The sequence below is a fragment of the Labeo rohita genome, chromosome 7 (assembly GCF_022985175.1).
Source record: "Labeo rohita strain BAU-BD-2019 chromosome 7, IGBB_LRoh.1.0, whole genome shotgun sequence".
NCBI classification, from domain to species: Eukaryota; Metazoa; Chordata; class Actinopteri; order Cypriniformes; family Cyprinidae; genus Labeo; species Labeo rohita.
Window position 1 is genome coordinate 6,224,128 of NC_066875.1, and position 27,570 is coordinate 6,251,697.

General features: G+C 42.1%; 1 protein-coding gene across 2 annotated transcripts in view; it reads left to right on the plus strand.

Annotated features, from left to right (window-relative positions):
- The window catches only part of zfhx3b (zinc finger homeobox 3b), a 365,216-nt gene extending 338,053 nt beyond the window's left edge, over positions 1–27,163 (plus strand). For both annotated transcript variants that reach the window (XM_051115453.1, XM_051115452.1), the window contains 6 exons: positions 1,167–1,274; positions 10,486–10,619; positions 11,073–11,273; positions 14,639–14,762; positions 14,846–20,317; positions 20,450–27,163. In XM_051115453.1, the coding sequence (XP_050971410.1) occupies positions 1,167–1,274; positions 10,486–10,619; positions 11,073–11,273; positions 14,639–14,762; positions 14,846–20,317; positions 20,450–22,161 (7,751 nt within the window). In that variant the 3' untranslated portion in view covers positions 22,162–27,163. The remainder of the gene's footprint in view (positions 1–1,166; positions 1,275–10,485; positions 10,620–11,072; positions 11,274–14,638; positions 14,763–14,845; positions 20,318–20,449) is intronic.
- The last annotated feature ends 407 nt before the right edge of the window (positions 27,164–27,570 follow it).

Sequence of the window (27,570 nt, forward strand, 5' to 3'; positions counted from 1 at the left end):
TGTGTAATAACTGATAAGGCTTATTGACTGCCACGGACTTTACTGTTGCAAAATCAATGTTTGTGTGTGCTAGCCACGGTTCTTTTAAACAAGCTCAGCCCGGGAAAGGGGGTGCTCGGGGGGCACGAGGTGGGAATAAAAAGGATTGATGCCCATTTTATTATCTGTTTTTCAGCATCTTCTCTCTGTTACTTACACATGGCATTATTGGAGATCCATTGTTGGGGGTTCGCTGCCTTTAAATGGCCTAATATATTGAGCAGGGGGCTTTTAAGATGGTTACAGGGGATTTCTGCATTTGACTTGGCAAAATAAAATGAATTGCAGGCTGAGTTTTAAATATTTATGATTTTTTTTTGTGCTTTGCATTACATCGGGCTTTAAAAATGAACTTAGCCCGATATTGGTGAACGGCCCAGCAGCTAACTGCAGCAAGGGACTGTAATTATGAACGTTGGGAGAGGTACTAGAGAGAGCGACGCGCAGAAACTCTCCTCTCTCTTGAAACTCGCACAATTATTTTTCCTGTCTGCATGCTCGGAGCCGCTGTGGAAAATGTGTGTATGTCTCTACCACATGTGTGCGGTTTGCTGTAGTTTTATGTTCATATTAAACAGAGGAAGCCATAAAGATATTTGTGTCATGGTCCTGCATAAATGAAGAATTATAACTGTGGAGTCGAGGCTCGTTTTAAAAGAAATCTCTATAAAATGATGCCATCAAAAATATAAGACATTATTAAAATAATCATGTGCTTAAAAGGATAAAATGTGTAATTCTGCAAATGCATTTTGGAGGTACAAATATAATATTACAGAAAAATGCAAGTGTGTATATGTATATATTTACACACATGTAACAAATTGTATAAATATTTGAGCCTATTCGATTTCTGTATGTGTGTACATATGTGTATAGAAAATATAAAAGCAATTTTTTTATTTATTTATTTATTTTTTGCTCTTTATATTTTCTGTAATTGTATGGACCAGCTTGTGTGGTGGGAGAGAGAAGCGGCTGCTTTGTCTCATAACCTTGTAAATGCTTGTCAGAGAATGTAATTGTTGTGCGCTCCTATAGAAAAAAACGCTGCCGTCCCTTTAAGTGCTTCCACCAATTCTGATGGAGTGCTGATTTACATATCCCATCCTCTCCTCCCCCTTCAGGAGAGCTGAGTGAGGATGTGGAGGCTGCCAGTGAGACCACCACAGATCAGGAGGACCAAACCAAAGACAGAGAGAGTGGGGGGGAGAGGGAGCTCACCAAAGGGACAGGTAAGCCCTATCTTTCCAATTCACTATACAGGGGGTCCAATATAACAGGGGGCTCTTAGATATTAAGGGGGTTTTTCACACATAGACACTGAGCAACCTTGATATTCCACAGCTCCAGTGTTGTTGGCTCGTTAAATAAGGTGATGTTTTACCACAAATATTTCAGTGCACTTTTAAGAAGCTCAAATTTTTCCAAGAATCAAGCTTAATTTAATATGTTTCATATCTCACCCCCGAGGATTTAGTTGGAATTCCCGAGAAAAATTATCCTTGATTACGGCGAATCTGGTCAAGTGACAAAAACACAAGTCAGGGCCTGCTTACAGAGTTACAGCGCGGCCATGTGTCTAAACACATGTGACCGTGTTCTCTGCCTCACACACACACACTGAAGAATGCTATCAGATAGGAGTATTTTGCAGGCGGGGATGGGGGGGGTTGGGTTGTGGCAGGTGCAGGTGTCAGGTTTCATAGAGAGGTGTGGTTTAAGAGGAGGGGGGCTGCTAGGGGTGTTGGAGTTGAGTGCAGAGGAGAGAGAGGCCTGTGGAGGTGTAAGTGGAGATCAGTGGTGCATTACTGTGCCGCTGATGTGTTCGGAAAGCTGCGAGGGTCTGCAGCACGTGCTACGTTACGAGCTGGTGTGTGCATGTGTGTGCGAGAGAGTCAACTAGCCTGTGGTTTGTCACTATAGTCATATGTACGTGTGCATGACGTGTACCAAATGGCATAACACGTCCCATTAGGTCTCATTAGTTAGCATTAGCTAATGCGCTTACTGAAATTAACTAACAATAAGCAATGCATTCAATGAACACCTGTTCATTGTTAGTTAACCTCAGCTCAGGCCCCTAAAACAATTAAATAATTAACATTAACTATGATTAATACATGTTTTAGAATTATTTTTCATTGTTAGTTCACTAATACTAATGTAGTTAACGAATGTTAACCGTATTGTAAAGTGTAACCAAAAAGTTTTGAAATATGAATAATATAAATATAAATATAATGTAATTTAACTGTAATTTGACTTCATCTAAAATGAAAGATTTCTTCCAAAATAGCTACAAAACCATACATGAAATAAAGTGCAGAGGGTGACAATGTGGAAAACAAAAATGTTTTTACATTTTTAATTTAAAAAATAATAATTAAAATGTTTAATGAATTATGTTTATGCTTTTTCAGTTCTTTTTAAGGAAACAACACAAAATGTGTTTAAATTTGTTTGGATGTCAGTCTTAGAAGAATATATGGCCTGGCTACTACCTGTTTGATTATTATTATTTTTTTATATTTTAGGTGACTTTAGTAATAATAATATTTATAAGTGATGTCTATGGTTTAATAGGAAAGCACTTATGGTTTGGTCACAATGAAGGTATACTTAATGGTGGTGCTGTATAAAACAAAAAACGGTTAGGAAACACACGAGTACATATGTAAGCATGTGCGGTTTGGACACTGAGCGTTAGTCATGTCCTTCGACAGGTGCGTGCTGGTTTGAAAGTGAGGTGTCCATTCTTGCTCACCGTCTCGCGTTTGAAGTTCAATTCGTACCAGTGTGGAAGCCGTTTGATTGCGAGGTGGAAGCAGTCAGGGCATGCACCTGTCTGGAACAAGTGTTTTCACCACAGCTGTACCTCACAGGAGACAGGATACAACTTTATTTCTTCACAATAGCAATTTGAGTCTTTTGCATGTTCCACATTTTATTATTATTATCATTATTTTTTAAATTCCGAAACTACAGCGAAAAAGTTCATTTGATGGCAAATCTTTTAAAACGTCTTTTGATTTTTTTTTTCAACTTTCATTTTAAATGAGGCTGAGTTGTTTGTGCACTTTGAGCGAGTGCCACTCGGCTTTGATGGGGAGAAATAATGATATGCATCGCTTGCCTGAAAATGGCTAAAAGTATATTTTAACACATCAAAATAAAGCACTTTAAAAAGCATTAAAATGAGCTGCTTGATTAATAATTCAGCCGTTACCTGTGGTGCCGAAGAAGACGACTCTGCGCATTAGGAGCCCCGCGTCTTTTTCTGAAAGGCATGCGATTCCATACAAGAATATTCAATTCCTTTCCTCCCCCTGTCAGTTGCTAATCACCAAATAAGTGTGTTTCTGTGTTTTCACAAAGGAAAGATGTGCTTGCATATGAAAAATTTACAGGCTTCCCAGCAGCTTATTAGGAACGCTTAGTTAAAAATAGCGTGCATTAGGAAGCCAGGTCTAGGGTGCCGTTTGATGTCTGAGGAGAGGTGGAGAGGGGAGGAAGGAGTGACGGGGGTGGAAGAGTGAAACCTGGCGGTGTTGTGATCTAAGATACTGGTGCTGCTTTAATGGAAGCTCTTTTATATTCTTTTTCTCATCGTGTTTAGAACTCACTTTCATGATTGACGGACAGAGCGGCGTGAGACGCCGCTACGAGAGGCTTTCTGAACTCTGCCTGGGAAGCGCTGGAATGCTTTTAGTAAACAGAGGCGCTCTTGTTTTGGCTGGAGATTGTCTGAGAATGTGTGTGGAGAATGCGTCAACGGTGAGCCGCTGGACTCCGTCGCGATGGGGACGTGGCTAACCTGTTATTTAAAGGCACGCATCCGAGCGGATTTGAGTCACCCTGTCTGCGCGGGCTGTTATTAGGGCCTGTCATTAGTGTTGTTGAAGTTTTTCCTCTCATCCTAGTCATGCGAACGCCGAGTGTTGAAACGTGGTTCGCAGATGACTCTCGGCTTGAGCATGTTAGTACCATCCGATGGATCTCTTTTGAACATGTCATTTAGTGCATTCAGAGAGAGTTTGTGCTGAATAAGAATGATGTAGGCATCTCAACACGTTTAAGGAAAAAGAAACGGATACCTTTTTCAAGCTTACCTTGATTAGGTTCATATAAGCATTCCAGAAATATTATTCAGCCACCATCCATTGAGTGAGCATTGGGTGATTGTGGTAGAAAACAAGGATAGAGGTTGTAACAGTGTGGAGCCGAAAGAGATGAGCAGGATTGTTAATTCACTTAAGGACTGGAGGAGCAACCACAATATGATTTGAGATGTTTAACATAAATATAGGTGGGGAGCGGGAGGGGGGGTCTGCGGTCCTCGGCAGGTTTATGAATAATTCCTTTCAACCCCCAACTTTCAAATTACTGGGCTTATAGTGAGGGAGGGAGAATAATCTGATGCAGGTCAGACGCTATCTGACACGGCAGCAGCAGCCCTCCAAATTGGCTCCATCTCTTTTGCCTTATATATTTACTTAAATATATGAATGTCAGGATGCACAAGGGACGGTGTGTGTGTGTGTGAGACACTGACAGGAGAGATAGAGACAGCATTGAGAAGGACAGCAAAATAATTGTCCTCCGACCGCAAGGTGAACATTAGCACCCCCTGGATGCAGAGGAGGTGTATTACAAGCGGATCTGTTTCCATCTCCAGCATTATTTCACGGCCTTGATGTCCATCAATAGATTTTACAGGAGTTGATGTGAATAGGCAGGAGCTCTAGCCGCGGCCTGTTATAATCGTAGTAAATGCAACCATAGCTGTCAGGGCTGTCAGCTGACTGCGTGAATATCGCCGAAGAAATGGTAGATATACGGATGAAAACTGTCATGATTTTTATGATGCTATATTTATTGCATCATCCTGAGGGTGTTTTAAGATGAATTTACCGGGTAGTGAAACAATCTGAAAAGCATGTCACTGTAGTTCTTCCCAGCACCCTCTCTCTGAAACGAAGCATCAATCAGAGCCGTTTTAAAAGCACAGACGCGTTTGCATATTCATATTGTGTCCTTTAAAAGCTTGTCATCCCTTAAATTAAAATTATTTTTGTCTTGTGGACTAATAGGCTATAAATTGTCCTTGTTTGTGAGCCAGCACTCACAGAGACCTGTGTTTATGAGTTTTACTCCCTGTATTCTAATTGGCATGCCGTCCTGAGAGAGGAAGAGAGAGAGAGAGACTTGCATGTATGTGTGCGTGTATGTCCTCTAAAGGTGATTGCAGCGTTAGCTCCCGCCTAGCCATCAGAAGATTAATAACACGTCCACTAATTGATATCTCCTTTTAATTTCTTCATTTTAAATTTGTCTTTGTAGCAGTCACGCCTGTGGGGTTACATGGGCACTTCCTTTGCAAAGCCGTGGAGGTGGTCCTTTCATTTAATAGTGGGTTATATACCAAGGGAACTGTTATATGATAAGCCGCAATATGGAGTGGCGTTGGCGTTAGGCTTTGGTTGTAATTTTCTTTATTTGAAATTAATTGATGCAGAGTAATTACCTGAGAAATATGAGGTGAAATGGAATATAGCCCTTTGTTGCTTAGGGCACCGACGCGGCCTGCAGATTAAAAAGAGGAGGGAAAGAAGGGGAGGAGGGAATGAGCAGAAAAAGATAATATTCAGTTATTGTTAGCCGTGGTAAAAATGAATGACTTATAACACTGGGGAGTTGGACCGCTCCTTCGTATTATTGGTTAAATAGCAGAGGGACTGGGAGGAGAACTGTCGTGAGGAGCAGGGAGAGAAGGTCTTGGGACAAAAGCAGGACAGACAGAACAGAGAGAGTGACGGAAGAGGTTTGACCTCCCGAAAAGAGAAGCATGGGATACTGTTGTCCTGGTTCTGGCTTCTTAACTGGCCTAACCAACTAGTTACATTGTCATCCAGCGTACTAAGAAAGATCATGCTGGATGATGACCTGTGGTGCATCAGTCTAATCTTTTGGTAGGACTCATGATGGATCACTTGATGTTTCCAATGCCTTCTTGGGAGCACATTTCTCATCACTCTGTTGAATTTTCGCAAATGCACATGCTGCATATGCCAGGAGAAATAATTTCTCTGCTCTTTCCCTGTCCGCCCACTTTCAGTGTCCAGTTAGTCTCATAGGAGATGACTTCCTGAGGACACCTGGGTAAAGATATGATGGCAGCTGTGCTTACATTTGTGGACATTTTCAGTGGCGCGAGACTTGTTGCGTTGCTGCTGCCATGCCTGTGTCAGTCAAACGCTTCTACAGTGCCTCCCTTCCATGAAAGCGCAGCACGTCTCTGATTTAGAGGCTTAGCACTCAGCACTGACAGCCTCCTCTGGCTGGCTGAGAAATGCTTCTCAGCTCCAGGGGTTGAGAGAAGGTGCCAAAGTCCAATTCACTTACGGGACACTCCAGAACAAAGACCTCCTGCTTACGGAAAAGGCCCATGAATTAATAATCACCTAATTGACTTTTAAGACTTTTTTCACTGCTTCTCCTTTGGCTTTTGTGATGTTAGATGAAAGTTGGGGCGTTGTCACTGTCTCTGTGGGTTTCGCTGCAAGCACAGTCTACTGCTGAATGGTAGAATTGAGGTCAGATGTACAGATACTACATTAGGATGGTTTTGAAAAAAGGCACGGGGGGCAAGAACTGCACACAGGCAGGCTGATGTAGTTCCTACTCCTGCCTGTTAAAACAGTGTGGTTTTAAAAACAAGAGAATTCCTCCAGAAAAAAATAGTAGTAGTAGTTTTTGTGTAACGCTGTGTTTCTGGGAGGGAAAATCAATCTTAGGCATGTACTGAATATAAGTTAGGTTATATACACATTAGGCTGTTGTTTTGCAATTTTGAGATTATTTTTGTGGGCTAAGACTATTTTTAACCATATTAAAATTTGATTTAGCCTAAGTTTGATCACTTTGAGATTAGCAGTGTTAGATGATGTTTAGGCATTATTCAGTTCATACAGTAATTATTTGTAGTGGTTCTAAGATTATTGGCTGTTACTTATATTGTGCTTTTATCTCTTCACTAGGTGATACAAGTAATGTCAAAATAGCTAGTAACTGTATAGTGAATTTCAGTAAATGCTAAAATATCTATCTATATATATATATATATATACTAATTTTATTAAATATGTAATACTCTGCTCTCGAGATTTGGTCTTCGAAACCCCATTTTGGTTACGAGAGCCTGACACACATAGCCAGGTTCATGAGCAGAGACCAGGGAAAGGGAGGGGAGAAAAAGAGCAAGCCCCGCCATCAGGTTCTGGTCATGGTCTCTAATAATGCATCTGACCTGCTCAGATGTTGAGGCATGTTCTTGCGGCCGCCCAACCGTGCCGAACACACACGCATCGCACATGCCAACAGTCCCCTTTTTTTGCCTGTTTATTGGTCTCCATTTTGTTCCAGCGTGCTCTGTAATGATGTCTTTTCCCCGCGTTCTCCCTCCGTCTCTTTGACAACAGAAAACAGGATACGGTAGCTGGGCTTTAGTCACGGGGGTTTGGTGGCAGAAGTGGGTTTTTGGGGCTTTTTAAAAGCAAACAATTGATCAGATTTATGGAGTCCTAACAGGGCGTGACGAGGTGCGGCTGTGCCCAGAGGCAGCGGGCCGCCCTCCCCTCCACACGTGCTGCAGGCCTCCGGCAGGCAGCTGCTCCCCTGACCTCATGTTATTCACTTGCAATTGTCTATTAGGCAGAAATGACAATGAAAATAATGTACAAGTAATACTCAAATAGTGTACTTAACCTCTTTTCAATCATACTTAGAGTCAGAGGGAATTGTTTTGTGGGTTTATTTACATGTATTTAGCTTGAAAGCATTTAGCATAAAAGCATTAGCTCAAGTGTTCTGTGTTGTAGACACTTTGCTGTCTATCCCTGCACTCCCTAACAAAAATGTACTATGGTAACCACCAAAATACCACAGCTACTACAGTTTTTGTTAAACTTCTTTAAATATCATTAGCAGCTTGTTTTTGATGACAGTGGTGACTAATGCCAAGTTTCCACAGTTTTATTGTAGTGAAAAAAAACTACAGCTGTTTTTGATGGAAAATTTTGGTAACCAAGGATGTTGATCCAGGAACCTACAAGGCACCTGATAAGGGTTTTCCTGAAAGGAATCAGGCAGGCAGATGATAGATGGGCTAGGAAGAGTCACAGAGACAGCCACTGTCAGTAGGGGCAGTGCTGTAAGGAGGAAGTGGCCAGGACAGTGCCAGGACCGAAAGTAGGGGTTAATGGCAACGAATGGGAGGTTCCTTTGTTTAACATTTCCTTTGTTTATTGGTGGATGTGTCTATTAGGATTGGCCATGACTGGACCTAATAGGGCAGCACTTGCTGATTGGGGGAATCTCTGGGAGCCGCAGCAGGCAGCGTTCCCCAAAGTAGGGCCCCCAACTGAATCCAGCGCTCAGCTGCCCTGTCCTGATTGGACCTGACACTTTAATGTCTGCCCAAGGAACACGGTCAGCACGGCTTTAAACTGACCCCCACACCCCTCCCCACAATCCCCTGCTCTCAATTTGCCCTTCCAGGACTGGACAAATCATGCCAAATTTAACTCTTTATAGCCTCGTTATGGGCCGGTGAGAGAGAGCGTCTTAAGTTTCACTGTGAATTCTTTCCCTTAGCAGCGTGAACAGTGTGTTCTCTCAACCCCTTTCTGGCTTAGAGTGGATTTAGTTTCTATACAAGCTGATTATTTTTACTCTGTGCTCTGATTACTCTGTATTGCCACCTCTAGTTTGTTTTCTTCAGTTTTATTGTTTTTTTTCCGTTGGTTCCAGATGCATCTAATGTTGGTCTGTTCAATTATGTGAATATATTCAATATTAGCACCTGACTTACATATGTGGCTAGTTTGCGAAGAGCCTTTTCTTAAAAACTACAGCAAAATGTAACAAGAAACTCTGAGGTTTGTGAAAGCTGAAATAACTAGGGAATGTAATTTCGTATTCCAATGAGAAGTGCAAATAAGCATGGAAAAAGAATCGAAATAGGAACCAGAACAGAACTCTTTCTTCTTGATACATTTTGAAGCCGTCTGTGGTATATTTGACTCTTTTCAAGTTGGGCGAATCCCTTCGCTGAAGCCACACTTCAAATGACTTCATCTGAGAGAGCATGCATCCTAAAGCTGCTCACCGTGGCAAACTAATGTTTTGATTAGATGTCTGTGCCGGTGTCTGATGTCCTAAACATCCAACATAGGGAAAGACAAGCCGTCAAAGAATCGCACACTGCCTCTTCTAAGTGCCATGGGAGGAGCGGTTAAAAGACTACATTGGTGTGGAGAGGGAGAAGCCTGCCTTAGCAATCCACCGGCCTGGCTGTTACCTGTTCAGTGCCTATATATCACAGTTTAGAAAGGCATGCTACTCACTTCCTTAAAAAAAAAAATGACTGCAGTTTCTTAATTGTACCATGAGTGTGGTAACATCAGTACTAAAAACTGCTGTAATACTGCATTTTTTCCATGTTATCAATATTTTAAGTGAAGGCATGACAGCATATGGCATGGTGAACCACAAGAATGCTAATGCTCAGCATTTGTTTACCTCGCTTTTACTGAAATAGAAAGAACTGCAGAAATATATTTAATTCCCATGACCACACATGTACTATTATACTGTAGACCCCAGTTCCTGTATTCCCACACTGTTGTACCCATTAAAACCATAAAAACTTTCGTGTTCCTTGATTATGATTAAAACCAAAGGCAAAGAGCTATGCTTTGTTTCGACATTCAGTGGACATTTGTGACCCTGGACCACAAAACCATCATAAATAGCATGAGTATATTTGCAGCAATAGCCAACAATACATTGTGGTGGTCAAAATTATAGATTTTTCTTTTATGTCAAAAATCATTAGGATATTAGGATAAAGATCATGTTCCATGAAGATATTTTCTAAATTTCCTACCGTGACTATATCAAAACGTAATTTTTGTTTAGTAATATGGATTGCTAAAAACTTAATTTGATTTTCTCAATATTTAGATTTATTTGCACCCTCAGATTTTCAAATAGTCAAAATATCGTCGCATCCTAACAAACCATACATAGATGGAAAGCTTATTTATTCAGCTTGATGATGTATAAATATCAGTTTCAAACAATTGACCCTTATGATTAGTTTTGTGGTCCAGGGTCACATTTACTCCAGGTTAAGCTGACATTAGCAAGTTAATTTATTGCCACTGCTATTACTAGTAAGCTCAGCATAGTAGGCTTCTTAAAAGCTATTTTAAATGTGGCACATTTTTTACGTTGTGCAGTACAGCATCATTATACGACACAAAACTGCAGTTTTACTGCGTTTCATTTTTATAAAGGCTGGCTTATTGATTGATTGCATGCCCTGACTGCCAAATCGGTGCTGTATTTTGACAAGTATGCTTCTTTTTGTGTCTATGACAGCATCCAACCAATCGGAGAGGGATCAGACGGATTCCCCGGTCCCCTCCAAGCGGCCTTCTTCTAGGTCCGAGGCAACAGAAAGCCCCCTCTCGTCGAAACGACCCAGGACCGCTGAGAAGAGCAGTGGAGAGCAGGTATGGAGAAAAATCTACAGCCTCTGCGAAACATTTAGAATTCTCTCTGTCTGTTTTGTGAAGTAGATTCAGACCTTATCTAATCCCCAGGCATGTAGGTCTCATTAACTGTACCCATTAATTAACAAAATATCTAAGGATGTTGTTTTCAGCCCTTTTTAATATAGAGTAGTAGAATGTAGCTGGCCTTTTTAAATTATGCATGCATTTTTCTTCTAAAAATATTATATTTCTCCATCTTTTCTGCTGCTCTTGCAGTGCTAATTGTGCAAAAGGTGAAAAATCAATATGATATTTGACAGATGAGAGCTCTTTGAAGTGTCTACCTCTCAGAGTAGCCCACTGCTCACTGCATGGGAGATAGACGAGCCTTGCTTTGCCCTTGATTTTACCAGTCTTCTCAAGAAAATAATATATATAAATATTTTTTTTTTTTACCTTCTTGTCGTGTAGATGTACCAGTGCCCCTACTGCAAGTTCAGCAACACAGATCTGAACCGGCTCAGAATGCACGTAATGACGCAGCACTCAGTGCAGCCCATGTTCCGCTGCCCGCTGTGCCAGGACATGCTCAACAACAAGGTCCACCTGCAGTTCCATCTCACTCACCTCCACAGCGTGGCACCAGACTGCGTCGACAAGCTAATTGCCACAGTAAGTTACCTTACAAGGCTTTCCTTTTCATATGCATGCATTTGTTACATCCAATGAATGTCCAGAACATTTAACCAAGTTTATTTTACTTCCACAGTTAAAAGAGCCTTACTAAATATTTCCTATTCAGTCTCTCTAGTGGATGGATATTCATTAAGCCCAGTTAATTTCTCTCTGCGGTCTTTTGTTTTTCATGTGAGGCCTCACTGCCCTTCTGTTGTATGGTGCGAAGGCCATATGCTTTTTACACAAAAGCAATGTGGCCTTACTGCCATGTTCAGTAGTAATCATGTCAGCCATCAACCTCACACATGACTCACAGTTTCTTACTCGCTCTTCCTTTGTGGACCGAAGGTTGTTTCCTTCTGTCTAACTGATGACATTTTAAGGCTTAATTAAAACGGCAAAGGAAACTGATCATTTTGATATGGCCCTTGGGAATCCTATATATTCAAAAGCATGGACATGGCTGGGGGTGTAACACTGGTTAGGTATTATTATGGTCAATATCATTTCCCTCTTTTATTATGCTACCAGCGATTAGCATGAAGGTTACATTCCCAAAAGTTTTTTGCTCATTTTTACCTCAGGGGACTTAATGGAGATCTCAGTTATGTTTCAAATGTTTGAGTTTCTAGTAAAAAAAAATCTCACTTTTGATCGCAGACATCATCTTGGCAGATCAGAGCAAGTTTTGTGACACTGTTGAGATCTCTGAAACTCACAGACACATATAAGATTACTAGGGTCTTCTCAGGCGAAAAATCTGCGAACCAGTAGACTTACGCAAGCCTTGGTTTGCTCTCTATTTAATTTCAGCGCTGATTAGAAGAAACAGTTGGTTTGTAGAAAGTTGATGAATATTGTAATTCTTAACGTTAGAAGAAATGTTCTCGGTTTAGTGGAAAAATTATAAAAGCCTCTTGTGATTACCAAGGTCATTTGTATTCCAGGCACTCACTAGAAGCAGTAATACTTACATCATCCCTTTACGTTATTTCCACCTCTCTAGTCCCAGAGCGCTCAGGCCTCCAGCAGCCTAGTCTGCCCGGTCCCTCAGAGAATACTCACCTTATTCCATTTCAGCTTCTACTGAGACTATCCTGCTTTTATGGTGTTTTTTTTTTTTTTTTCACTGAATTTTAGCAGTGAAATAATTACGTGTAAGTTTGCCTGTGGTGTTTGAATTGCTTGCTTGGCCAATCACTCTGAATTCTGTGAAGGCATCTCCACTCCCCCAGCCCGAAAGCGAATGGTGAACACATTAGTAGAGGCCAGACAGCAATATTTTTTCTTTTATAGAGGTAATAACGCACCGAGCGCTGTACAAGTGCGGTGCATGATAGAAACCGAGCTAATACAATGCACATTAAAACCAGCACCTTTTTTTTACAAGTAACGAGAGATGGAGAGGTACTCCATCCTGTTCCTCATGTCAGGCAGACAAGCTTAATGAATTCTGAATCAGGTGACTTTTATTTCTTGCAAACATTGCATAAAGATGCACTCTCTTCCACTCACCCTACCTCCTCCTCCTTTCTCTTCTCTCGCTCTCCCTCCCTCGCTCCCTCACTCTATGTCTAATGTTCTGTCTGTCTAAGATAGGGGTAATGAAAATAATTGTGCTTCATTAATTCTGAGTCTGGCTAGATGATAGCCATTTGGAACTATGTTTGCCAATTAGACGGTCCAAATTAAAAGTGACCTTGGGATACTCTCAGCACTCGGCGCTCTTTGCCTAATGATGCAGTTGTCTAGAAACAGTCCACTTTGTAATGTTAATCACAGGCATGTTTTGTTTCTGGAATTCTCCACACTGGTCACAATCATTTAACACTTTTAGTAAGGAGAAGAGTGGGTGAGAGAGGAAACTAAAAAGCAGAAAAAAGGGCTACGTTTTGCCCAGTGTGATTTTGATTGCAGTAACCAGATGCTTATAAACGGCTCTGGTTCACTGACTATTTCTCAGTGTTTCAGATTCAAAGACGTGGCACTCTGTATTTGGTGGCAGTGAGTTAAAGCTGCTGGTTGTGATTAGGTTTTAAATCCACTGTAAAACAGCTCCATCTCTCAGATCTCAGAAGATCAAACAGCCATAAAGTATAGATAACTAGTCGTTTTTGGTTAACATAACCGCATTAACTTGACTAATATCTTAAGGTGTGGTCAGTTTGAAGATGTTATAGATGTGAAGCTGATGTCTGATGTCAGAAAAATAGAATTGTATCTTGTGGAGGGAAAAGAGGCACTGAGTTTGCAAGGGCACAAACAAGGGATGAAACAAATTATACATGCAGGGAAAGAGAGAGAGAAGGGGGATGTATTTGTGGGATTGGGGTACTGAAATGCATGATGAGTGAGGCTGATTGTTCAGTTTGTGGAGTTAATTGAAGGAAGGTGAAGCACACAGTGGCTCATCTCCCAACCTTTTCCAATCTCAATCACTGATTATTGTTAAATAGGATCCTGTTAATGAATCTGTTTTTTATTATTATTCTGAGAAAGAGAGAGATAGAAAGAGAGTGAGAGCCATGCATGGAGAATCATGTGCACTTAAAAGATAGAGGGGAGGTTGCTGTCATTCACACTTGATTAACTTCAACCTTTGAAGTGCCAAGCAAACCTTGGTGCACCTTTATCACAACAATATTCATTGCTACTTCAAAATTTTCTAATTAAATTGACTGAAAAACATGCTGCTTGCCATCTACGTACGTTTAAATTTATCTACATTTTTTATTAATGACTGTGTTTCAAGTAATAATTTGCATAATTGTTTAGATTAAAATATTCTGGTTTGCTGGAAAACATATTAATGAGCGGTGTATGTTAAATTAAGAGTGCTGATCATTATCCAGAAATTGACAGTTGTTGCATTACCCAGAATTCCAGGCTGAATGACGGCATTTCACCATTGCACCATGCTTTTCTATTGGAATGAAAAGCACATTTTATGAGGTGGAAGACTTATTTAATTAGGCTCTCTAATAAGCTTTTCAACTGGCCAAGGTAGACCACTCAGCCCATCACACTAATTGGCTGCAGCAGCAGAACTATCGCAGAGCATGACAACACACCATCAGTGATCAAAGTGCAAATTCCATGGATGGCAAATTAAGTCGCCTTTGTGAAAGAGGGGGACAGTAAATGTGTTTATGTCCAGTTCAAATAATATGATTATCTTATCAAATTATTTTGATGTTTATAGCACACCTCGATGAAGGATTACTGTATATGATGCAGAATTTTTGTCTGTTTTGAGCTTGTCCTTTACATTAATTTGAGATCTTCTACATTTCTTATCAAGAGGCTATTGTTTAAGGCCTATAACTGACATAACAAATACCTTGTTTTTATTTTTCCAGGTGGCAGCATCAGAAGTACTGCCAGCAAGCATGTTCATACCAGTCCCTGGACCAGAGAAAGATACTCAAACTACACCTCAGTCCATGGTCAACTCGAACTCTGATGACATTAAGAAGCAAACAGGTTAGAATGTTGTGCAATTGAGGAAACTCACACATACGTATATGTCTTCAGAATTTTAATGCATGTTATTTTTCTGATTGCAGAAGTGGCAGATGTTGAGCCTGAAAAAGGAGTCTGCCTGGCCTCAGACACTGCTGAAGCTCGCAAGTCTCCGCTTGAGGAACAACAGCCTGCAAGAGATGATTCCACTGGTTTCCTTTGCTGGAAAAAGGGCTGTAACAAAGTCTTTAAATCCTCCAATGCCCTTCAGATGCACTTCAATGAGGTCCACAATAAAAGGCCCCAACTGCCTGTCTCTGATCGTCATGTCTACAAATATCGCTGCAACCAGTGCAGTTTGGCATTCAAGACAATAGAGAAACTTCAGCTGCATTCCCAGTACCATGTAATCAGAGCAGCCACAATGTGTTGTTTATGCCAGCGCAGCTTCAGGACCCTGCAGGCACTTAAGAAGCATCTGGAGACCAGTCACCTGGAGTTGAGCGAAGCTGACATCCAGCAGCTCTATGGAGGTTTGCTAATGAACGGAGACCTAATGATAATGGGTGATCCCTCCCTTGGAGAGGACCAGGGAGGTCTTCTTGATGACGAGAAAGAGGGAGATGAAAGTGACCCCGAGGAAAAGCAAAGCCCAACTGGCAGTGACTCTGGATCTTTGCAAGAAGATTCTGGATCTGAACCCAAACGAGCCCTGCCATTTAGGAAAGGCCCCAACTTTACTATGGAGAAGTTTCTAGATCCATCCCGTCCTTTCAAGTGTACAGTCTGCAAAGAGTCGTTTACCCAAAAGAATATTCTTCTTGTACACTACAACTCTGTGTCTCACTTACACAAAGTTAAAAGGGCCCTACAGGAATCCACCACTGGTCAGCCAGAGCCTACCAGCAGCCCTGATAATAAACCCTTCAAGTGCAGCACTTGCAATGTAGCATACAGCCAGAGCTCTACACTGGAGATTCACATGCGCTCTGTTCTTCATCAAACCAAGGCCAGGGCGGCAAAGCTTGAAGCAGCTGGCGGCAGTTCTAGTGCAGTGAGCAGTAGTGCCCCAAGCGGAAGCACTTCCAATAGCACTTCAACCCCAAGCCCTATTCCAGCCACTAACTCAACTACCAGCTCCAGCAACAGCAGCAGCTCTCCAGCTGGACCTCAGACAGCTCAGAGCATCATGGGAGGCAATCACCTGTCAAGTCATTCTCACAGTGTTGAGAATTTGGGTAACTCAGCATGTCATCCCTCTCCTTCTGAGAATCATGAAGTGAAAAAGAAGAAATTTGCAGATATGCTGTCCTCGAGGGGCCATCAGCAACAGCTCCAGCAACAGCAGCAACAGTTGGCCCAGGCTCAAGCACAGGCACAGGCTCAGCTCCAACAAGAGCTCCAACAGGCCGCTCTCCTTCAGTCCCAGCTATTCAACCCTCTTCTCCAGCACTTCCCTATGACAACAGACGCTCTTCTCCCTCTTCAGCAACAGCAGCTGCTCTTTCCGTTTTACATTCCTGGAGCAGAATTTCAGCTGAATCCAGACTTGAACCCGACTAGCTCTGCATTGAACTTGAGTGCATCTACTGCTTCGCTGTTGGAAGAACAGAAAAGCTCTGCCCAGCAGGCCCAACAGAGCTGCTTACAACAACAGCTCATGCACCACCACCTTCAGCAACAGCACCAACCTCATTCCCACTCCCAAGGATCGAGCCAAATGGCTTTACTTCAACAGAGTGCCCTTTCCCATCCTGTAGACAAAAAGCCAAAGCCATCTTCTCACACTGAGAAAGAAAGAGAGCTGCCAAAGGACAAAGAAATTAGTGATAAAGCCGAGGATCATGTTCCAAAAGATATGTCAGACAAGTCCAAAGAAAAGAAAGATGCTCCTCAAGCTGTTGTAAATGTGAACCATGACTCTGGATTTCCACCTCCAAGGATTGCCTCAGATGCCCGAGGGAATGCCACCAAAGCCCTGTTGGAGAATTTTGGCTTTGAGTTAGTAATTCAGTACAATGAGAACAAGCAAAAAGCACAACGAAAGCCAACAGGATCTCTGTCAGGATGCAGTGGGCCAGCTGGTATCACCAGAGTGGTCGACCCCATTGAAGGATTAGAGAAACTGGAGTGTGAGTCTTGCGGTAAGCTCTTTTCCAACATATTGATCCTCAAGAGTCATCAGGAGCATATCCACCAGGCTTTCTTTCCATTCAGATTCCTAGAGAGATTTGCCAAAGAGTACAGAGAACAATATGACAAGCTGTACCCACTGAGACCTCAGACACCCGAAGCTGCTCCAGCCCCTCCACCGCCTCCACCCCCACCCCCACCTCCACCTCCCCAGAGGGTTCCAACACCAAATATACCCGTTTCTGCTCCTACCATGACACCACCAACTGCTCAAACCCCTCAGCCTCCAGTTCCACTGGCCCAAATACCAATGCCAATGGATCTTCCTCTCTTCTCTCCACTTATGATGCAGCCCATGTCTCTCCAGTCATTACCTTCTCAAATTCCTGCCCAACTGCCAGCTGTGGAGCCCAGCCTGGCCACTGATCTGGCCCAGCTTTACCAACAGCAGCTTACCCCTGCCATGTTGCAACAACAGAATAAGAGACCCCGCACCCGTATCACAGATGACCAGTTAAGGGTGCTCCGCCAGTATTTCGATATTAACAACTCTCCCAACGAGGACCAAATTAAAGAAATGGCAGATAAATCAGGGCTCCCCCAGAAAGTCATCAAGCACTGGTTCCGCAATACACTCTTTAAAGAGCGACAACGGAACAAAGACTCACCTTATAATTTTAACAACCCTCCAATTACAACTCTGGAAGATACCAAAATTGATTCAAAGCCACCCTCTCCTGAGCCTCAAAAGCAGGAATCATATGGAAACAAGAGGTCCTCAAGGACAAGGTTTACAGACTACCAGCTGAGGGTACTGCAAGATTTCTTTGATGCAAATGCTTATCCTAAAGATGATGAATTTGAGCAGTTATCCAATCTTCTGAGCCTTCCAACTCGAGTCATTGTCGTGTGGTTCCAAAATGCCAGACAGAAAGCCCGTAAAAATTACGAGAACCAGGGAGATGGAGGAAAAGAAGGTGACCGACGCGAGTTATCCAATGACCGATACATTCGTACTACCAACTTAAACTATCAGTGCAAGAAGTGCAGCCTGGTTTTCCAGCGCATATTTGACCTTATTAAACACCAAAAGAAGCTCTGTTACAAAGACGAGGAGGAAGATGGGCAGTATGACAGTCTGAACGAGGACTCTGTGGATCTCTCTCATGAGTACTACACTCCATCTGGGTCATCAGGTCAAACACCAGTGCCCTCATCCTCAAGCCTCTGCCCTCTTCCTCCTTCATCCTCTGCATTCTCTCACATCACGTCATCTGAAAAGGAGGAGCCTACACCAGCTAACACATCAAACTCCTTTGATGAAAAATCAAAACACTCTGCAGAAGCATCTTTGGGCCAAAGAGAGCAGACATCTTTGAAACAGGAAACCATTCATCCATCTGAGACCCCACAGCAGAGACCGCAAAGAGAGGAAAAGACACATTCGGTCCCAAAGAATTCAAAGCGTTCTTCACCTTCCCTCTCCCAACAGCAACAGCACAGTGGTCCCTCCATTTCACATACCAGTCAAACCTCCCAGAGTTCCCACATGGCTCTTAATCCTCATTTAGCCTCCGCCTCACAGCAGCAGTTGGCCCAGCAAATGATCCCGTACCAGTGTGAGCAGTGCAAACTTGCCTTCCCGTCATTTGAACACTGGCAGGAACACCAGCAACTGCATTTCCTGAGTGTTCAAAATCAGTTCATTCATCCTCAGTTTTTGGATCGCCCAATGGACATGTCCTTCATGTTGTTTGATCCTAGCAATCCTCTTCTTGCTAGCCAGCTCCTTGCAGGAGCAATACCGCAGATGTCGAGCAACTCTGCCACCTCCCCATCGACGCCTACATCCACTATGAACTCCCTGAAGAGGAAGTTGGAGGAGAAGGCAGGAACTAGTCCAGGAGAAAGTGACAGCATGAATAGTGGAGAGGAGCCACAACGAGACAAGCGCCTCCGAACCACTATTACACCAGAGCAACTAGAGATTCTGTACCAGAAATACTTGCTTGACTCCAATCCTACTCGTAAAATGCTTGACCACATTGCTCATGAAGTGGGGCTGAAAAAACGAGTGGTGCAGGTATGGTTCCAAAACACAAGAGCCAGAGAAAGAAAAGGTCAGTTTCGGGCTGTTGGGCCAGCTCAAGCCCATCGCCGCTGCCCATTTTGTCGAGCCCTATTCAAAGCTAAAACTGCCCTCGAGGCCCATATTCGTTCACGCCACTGGCACGAGGCTAAACGTGCTGGCTACAACCTAGCGCTTTCCGGTATGCTACCTGAACAGGAGGCCATGCAGTTGAAGATGGATCCTCTGGATATCTCCAGCTATACTCACCTTGCTCAGTCTCACAATGATGTGCAAGGTTCATCACTATCACCTGTGAGCAAAAGCATGGACTTGTCCCCCAGGGCTCTCCTGAGCCCAACATCTATCAAGGTTGAGGGAGCAGAGGAGTTTGAAAGCCCAACCATTTCCTCAGTACACACCAATTTTGATCAAAATAAACTTGATAATGATGATTGCTCTTCTGTGAATACAGCCATCACTGACACTACCACAGGTGATGAGGCAAACGTTGACAATGACAGTGCCGATGCTAAGCACAGCCATAACAGTGGAGATTTTCTCTCTAAGTCTGGGGGTGCAGTCCCCTCTATTGAGAACGATGAACAGATGTCCTCAGGACTGGTGAGCCCTGCAACAAGCTTCTACACAAAAGACTTTGAAAATGAAAATATGATAGACTACAGTGAAACATCTAGCCTGGCTGACCCTTGTTCACCAAGTCCAGGGGCCTCTGGAAGCAGAAGCATTGATAGCGGAGACAGGCCTGGTCAAAAGCGCTTCCGAACACAGATGACTAATCTTCAGCTTAAGGTGCTCAAGTCCTGCTTCAATGATTATAGGACTCCAACCATGCTGGAGTGTGAGGTACTTGGCAATGACATTGGACTTCCAAAAAGAGTTGTTCAGGTCTGGTTTCAAAATGCTCGTGCTAAGGAAAAGAAGGCTAAGCTCAGCATGGCTAAGCACTTTGGTATCAACCAGACTTCTTACGAGGGGCCGAAGACAGAATGCTCTCTGTGTGGTGTTAAATACAGTGCTCGCCTTTCAGTGCGAGACCACATCTTCTCCCAGCAACACATCTCTAAAGTAAAGGATACCATTGGAAGCCAGCTCGATAAAGAGAAAGAGTACTTCGATCCAGCAACGGTTCGTCAGCTAATGGCACAGCAGGAGATGGATCGCATCAAGAAAGCAAATGAGGTCCTAGGACTAGCACAACAACAAGCCATGCAGCAACAAGGGATGTTTGACACACCTGCCTTGCAAGCCTTGAACCTTCAGTCAGGTTACCCAAATCTACAGGGGATCCCCCCTGTTCTCCTGCCAGGTGTTGGTGGTCCCTCCATACCAGGCTTTAACTCATCCAACTCAGGTATGTCATCACATCAATTTCCTAGTATGAGTAAGACTTTTGAAATACAAACTATAAAACTAACTACTAGCTCTCAGATGTATATCGCAGCAATCTTAATCATGTTGTGTTTCTCTGTGTCAATTTCTGCAGCTTTAACCCCTCCGAAACCTCCAAATCTCCTGAACATGCCTGGTGCCAGTGTACCCTCACCTAGTCTCCCCACGTCTGGTTTACCCAACAAGACCCCCTCCTCCTCTTCACTGGCCTCGCCCAGCCCAGCTCAGGCCAGCACATCTGTTGCCCACTCGAGCCCTACCCCCACATCTACATCGAACTCTTTGATGACCCAGCCAGGCCCTCGCCCTGAAGCTCCTAAAGATCGTGATTCTGAGAGGTCCAGGGAGAAAGAGAAACCCAAGGAGAAGGCTGAGAAGCCCCCCACACCATCCTCAGCCGGGGGTACTCCTGCTCCCTCCACTTCTGCTGCCAGTGCCAAGAAGGAAAAGCCAGACGCTGCTGTTCCGGCCACCTCGATGCCAACACCTGGCATGGAGTATGTGGTCGATACTGCCCAACTTCAAGCTCTACAAGCAGCTTTAGCTTCAGATCCAACAGCCCTGCTAACAAGTCAGTTCTTGCCCTACTTTATGCCTGGCTTCTCTCCGTATTATGCCCCTCAGATACCTGGTGCTCTTCAAGGTGGATATCTTCAGCCCATGTATGGCATGGAAAGTCTTTTCCCCTACAACCCAGCTTTATCACAGGCCCTGATGGGGCTGTCACCGGGATCTTTGCTTCAACATTACCAGCAATATCAGCAGAGCCTGCAGGAGGCACTTCAGCAGCAGCAGCGGCAGCTTCAGCAAATCCAGCAACCCAAAGCAAGCCAAACTTCACAAAACTCGGTGGACCGTAAGGACTCTGCCAAAGATCCAGTAAAAACAGAGGAGCAAAAGAGCACTCCCTCAGTTGAAACCTCTTCCACTCACAACAACCTAGCCACTGAGCAGCACGAAGTGGATGGCAAAGGTGCAGACCCCCATCTTGACCAATATATCGTCCCCAAAGTTCAGTATCGGCTGGCGTGCCGCAAGTGTCAAGCTGTCTTCAGCAAGGAGGAAGCAGCTATCAGCCACCTCAAGTCAATTTGTTTTTTTGGTCAGTCTGTGGCAAACCTGCAAGAGATGTTGCTTCGGGTCCCCAACAGTGGGAATGCAGCAGAGGGCGGCCTCTACGACTGCCTCATCTGTGACACCACACTAGAAGGGGACAAAGCGCTCAGTCAACACCTGGATTCAGCCTTGCACAAACACAGAACAATCAAGAGATCCAGAAATGCCAAAGAGCACGCTACTAATTTATTACCTCACTCTTCAGCCTGCTTCCCCAGTCCTAACACCGCATCTACCTCGCAGTCTGCCACTCATTCAAACAACACCCCATCCCCTCCGCCAACAACGTCAGCCGCCACACCGTCCTCATCAGCGTCTGCATCTTCATGCACTTCCTCCTCCTTCACGGCCACTCCACTCAACACAACAGCTACAGGCAAATCATGGTCCCAGACCCCTTTCTCCAGAGCTTTAGCTGGGAAGCCCAATCCCCCTTCGTCTGCATTGTCTTCTTTTCCTCCAGTTTCCTCTCCTTCAACGGTTACCTCAAGTTCATTGAGCACCTCAGGGGTCCAGACCTCGATACCAACAGACGTCTTTACCGACGAGTCTGATTCTGACAGCAGTCAGAAGTCAGCAGACAGGCTGGGCAGGCCAGCAGAGGAGCCACAACAGCCTGGCTGTCTCAAAGACAGCAGTAGTTGTAGTAGTAATCTCGCTAGTGTAGGATCGGACTCCATCAGATTGTAAAAGCTTTCAGTGATGAACAATATTTAAAAAAAAAAAAAAAAAAAAAAAAAAAAGGAAAAAAAAAAACAAAGACAAAAGAAAACAAAAGAAAAAAAAGCAGCAATGTTTAAAATATGTTTAAAGTATACAAACCAATTTCAGAAAAAGATGTGTAAAGACTAACTGCAATTCCAAAGCTTGTAACCAAAAATTTAAATGTTAGTGGATTGTTTTCCCATATCAACATGCTGGTTTTAGTTTATTACAACTCTTAATATATACAGGTGTATATATATATATATATATATATATATATATATATATATGCACATATGCAGTATATATATATATATATATATATATATATATATATAAATAAATGAATAGAGATCACAGCAGTTAACAGTCCGTTATTGTTAGTGGAATGCTGTATTGCAGTGGACTGCCTCAAAGTTATTTGAATGGCCCCACAACCCTTTCTACAAAGAACGAGTCAACACGTTGTCCCTTGTTTGCATAAGTATTTCCGCTTAATAGCACAGTCACATAAAGCCAGTATGTACTGTATGGGAGAATAGTCTTACAGTTTTCTTGCTATCTAAGCATTCAGATACCAATGGCTTGCTAAAGAAAAGAAAAATAATGTAATGTCTATTTTATTCTCAGGTCAACAGCTCACAACCTTTTCTTGTGTTACAAAAAGTCATTATTTTGTTCCAAACAAATGATAGACGTTTCTGTTTTTGTATGACATTTATTGGCAGAAAGTATTCAGAAATGATACTAACTCAACTAAAGTTTCTGGGCATTCAATGAGTAGCTGAATTGCTGGTTTTAAACCTTCTTAATTATTATTTTATTTTATTTTTTTATTTTTCGTTTTATGGGAGAGTTACTAATCCCATTTTACCCAGACACGAAGAGCATTGCAGACTTGGTGGGGGAAAAAAGATTTTTTTTTTTTTTTTTTTTTTTTTTTTTTTTTAGGAAAAAAAAACTTTCTGTATTTATGATAGATATATACATTTTTGGTGTTCAGTAGATTGTTGCATTGGAAATGAATTTAAACAGTATGGTAGATTGAAAAATCTTTGTGTACATTTAGCTTTTGTATCGTCCAACTTTAAGGCGCTTCATTTGATGTTGTCTTGGTCATTCCAATAGACTAGATTAAGGAGCAGGAAACGATCTCTACTCTATTTCTGTCCAATTCTCAGCTTCTTGTTTTTGTTCTCCCAGCTGAATCTCTTTGTCACGAGAGGTTTCTCACCTTTGGTTGGTGCAGCATTGACCAAAACCGAAGAGAAATCTGGGGTGTGTTTGAAAATCGTTCAGTTATATTTGTGTTACCTTAGTGCACTTACCACTGTCTGACTTTCTCTCTTTCTGTCCTTATCCTTTCCAGCTTTTCTTTCTTCTTTCTGTACCCCCTGCCTTTGTAGATTCGGAGATAACTGCCTCTCCTTTAGCACTACAAAGCAGATACTTGTTTCCATGTAGTGTGGCTGCAGTCTGCTGTAGGCTTTATGTTCATTTCAACTTTTTTGTTGTCATATATGAAAATGAAAAAAAGAATAATAATAATAATAATTCTCACGCTTTAAAACGAAAAGAAAATCCAAAGACTTAACACTTTCACCATTGGTGCATAAAGATGAGAAAAGAGGCTTCTTTATACTTGAGAATTTGTTGCTGTTTTTAAGGAAAGAAAACAAAGTTTTAAAATAAAAGAAGTACGCATCAGAGTTGCCATACAGGTGGCTTTTTTACGTCAAATACTAAGAAAACCAAAAATCAAAAAGGGCCCTTGTCCTTGCATTGTGGAGTAGCACCGTTACAGAGCCATTGCAGTTTGTAAAATCAAAGTTTTGTTGAAGTTTCTGACACACATGAAATCCATTTTTTTTTCTTTTGTTTTCTTTCTGTAAAGTAAAAAAAATATATATAAGGTCTGGTCTTTAAGGACATATGTTTTGCTGCTAATGTAGATTTGGAAAGGAAGAATTCCTAGATGCATGCTCCTTTTGCTTTTTGGCTAAGCTTTAAGAAAAAAGAAAAAAAGAAACAAACAATAAACCATTTCCCTGCCCCTGCAACATCTTTTTTCCCTTTTTGTTGCAAAAACGGAACTTTGAAGACTGTGAATATATGTTCCAAAGGACATTTTAGTTTTTTTTTTTTTTTTTGAACAGACCAATGTTAAAAGCCAATGATCTATAATGTTTGTAAAAATAACAGTGCATTCCAAATACTACACCTGAGTTTTGATTTCTTAAGCAAGGACTGCTTCTTTTTATTCGAATCGAGTACAGTTCTATTTTATCCCATTTCTAAGGTGACTGTAAGCTGTTGTGTAACTCCGCCATCATGGATTGCTGAATATCACCTCACTCTGATTGTGATGTGTCGAGAGTGAATCCCTGCAGCCATTAAATGACTTTACTCACTTGAACTAGATCACCAAGTCATAGTGGTTACCAAAAATGTACATACTGCGACCTGTCTGGTACTTGCGCATCTCCCTGATCTGGTGTCATCACGCTTCTTGATTTAGAACTAGTGTCGGAACGAAAGGCTGTTTGGCAAAGTCACTGGCCAAGTAGGGAAATTGTTGTCTGCAGGGTGAAAAGCCATTTCTGTTGCGGGTCTGTAAGGGGCATTTTCATTCCAAAGCATTAGAAGACTGGGGAAAGCAGGATTGGTTTTAGGTGTCCCTTGTTTTGCATGGTGACGAGGTAGACGTGTCCAAAGAGGTCCCTCACTCCAAGTCATTGCAATGGAAACGGTTGCGTTTTTTAACCGAAACGGCCCCCATCCAATCGTAAATGGAATTGCTCTTTATTTTCTTTTCCAAATCAAGTCATTTTTGAAATGTGTAAAAGATGCTTTAGGGGGGCTCAAAGGTATTTGGCTTTAGTAACGTATTTCCACACTCGTCCTGGTGTGTAAACAAGCATTACGTCTTGCAGAACAATTTGATTTGGTGTTATTTGGTGTGCATGCTATTGAAATTGGGTTCCTTTGGTCTGCAAGCTGATCCACTCCTCTCAATCCATGTTATCTATGATATTGTTCATAATTATTTTTAAGAAGTCTGATATTGTATAGTTTATTTTTGAATGCTTTGCATTGTTTTGGTCTCAGATAATATCTTTATGGTTATTTTCATATAACTGTATTTTTTGTTTTTCCTTTAGTTTTTATTGTTGTCCATTTATAAATTAATGTTACAATGCCAGCTTTAAATTGAAATCTCATCTATTTGTTTTCTATCATTCTCTGGCCACTTTATGGTGTTACAATGTTCCTATATTTGTTTGTCTTGACACAGTTGTATCTCTTGCTTCCAAAGTGTTCTCGTTTTTTATAGGCTCTCGTGTGGGGCGGAATCCCTCACAACTGTTTCAGCCAGCATGGACTTTGTATGTGCGAGCGTGAGCGTGCGTGCGTGTGTGTGTGTTTCATAAGAGCCAGCATCAGTCTGAGTTTTTATACTTTGTATTCTATTTTCTACTTTCATTTCGCACCAAAACATACTGAACTGCATAGCTGAATCTTCAGTAAAGGGTCTGAAAAGTCTGATGTTCAACACAATAATTGCGTAAGGTGGTGAAAGAGGATACCGAAGCACTGAGCAGTTATTATTTTTCATTAATGATATGAATGTGGCCAAAGCTTCACGCAGTCGAAAACATGAAAAACTTTAGCTGGTGCCCCTGATGAGTGTATATTTATTGTGGTTAACCCAACACGTGGCTGAGATACATCAACTCTCATTGGGATACTTGATTATTATTTTTTTTTTCTTTTTTCTTTTTTTTTTTGTGGACATTTTGCAAAGAGAGAACGAAAACGACAGGTTTTGCTGTAGAGGTCATCCTTTTGCCCACTGTGAAAAATAAACATGTATACAGATATAGATATATTTAAAGAAGACATCAACACTTTTCTTTGAAATGACAAAGAAGGAAATAAAGAGAAACGAACTCTGGGAAACTTGAGAGATGTCATTGAGATGTCTGAGAAGGCTGTTGTTGACACACCAAAACTGGGCATGGGAGCCAAAGGCAGGGCCGACGCGCCCCGATATCAAGTCATTATTTAACTAACGCTATATGCCGACGGGAGTGGACTCTGCGACCAGTGGACATATGTGACACGGAGAGGAATTTATCTCCTTTTTCTCTCTCTCTGGTTCTGCATCTACTTGGACATTTTCTGCACTTCTGAACGGGACGGACTCAAACACTCGCATACGTTGTCTCCCAGTTCACGGTGTTGCTACCTGTTTCATTTCCTCCTGCCCGCTTCAGTGACTGACACGTGGCTCCGCTCTGGCGTGGAGTCGACCGGTTCCATCCAACCATAAAGAATGACTTTACTGTTCAAGGGGAGGGGATTTTCCTGGGTGTCATTCCTAAGGAAGCAGATAAACACAAAAAAGCGAATCAACCAAAATTAATAACCAAACTAACAAGCAACCAAACAAAAAAAACATTTGCTCCAGTTTCAATGATGAACTGCTGCTGGAGCTTCCTGTTCCTTTAGTGGCTCCTGGTGCCACAGCATTTTTGATGCTTTTTGTGTTTCCTTTTGTTTTGTTTTTTTTTTCTTTTTTTCTCTTTCGTTCTCCTCAAATTATTCCTCCTCCTCCGAGCCTCACAAGCACGGCTCTGTGGCTCCAGGTAGCCCATCCGAGGGTAGAACTTACAGCCTTGCAATGTACAAAAAGAGCAAGTTAAACCAAAAATGTTGTTCTTGATGTCTTTTCTATACTGTAGTCTTGTTAGCTTTTTGTTACTGTAATTATATGATGAAGATTTCCAAACTGTACCAAATTACATGGAGACTAACATACATAAACCACATGGAACTTCAGACTTTTAAAGAGAAACTTTTGTCACAAAAACCTTGTTGTCCTAGTTAAGTTGATTGTAGATGGTAATTGAATATACTCCTTTGAAAATATTTCATCAAGTATGTTTCTTGCTCATTGTGATACATTAAAAAGTATGAGCATAAACGTTTATGGTGTGACGCGTTTTTGGCATGATTGAGGCGCGAGAGTGAGGAATGCAACAAAACAAAGGTCACTTTTAATTAAAATGCATGATTTTTTGACACTAAAACACAAAAAGATCCAATAATAAGCAACTACGTCTCGTAGTTCATCTGATCGTTGGCGTGAGCTCGATTTGAAAAACGTAATTAACCCTAATTGCGATTAATCTAATGCAACATGCACATGATTTGACAGCCCCCGAACACACATTCCCAGTAGTTCATTGTCTTGTTGGTACGGTACTGTATTCTCTGCAAGAGCAGTCACATTGAAATTCCTCTTAGGGAGCGTTCATGAACAAGATTAATTAAAATATATTAAGCAAGATATGTAGACACGTAGCTAATTAGAAGTGGCTGTTTATGACA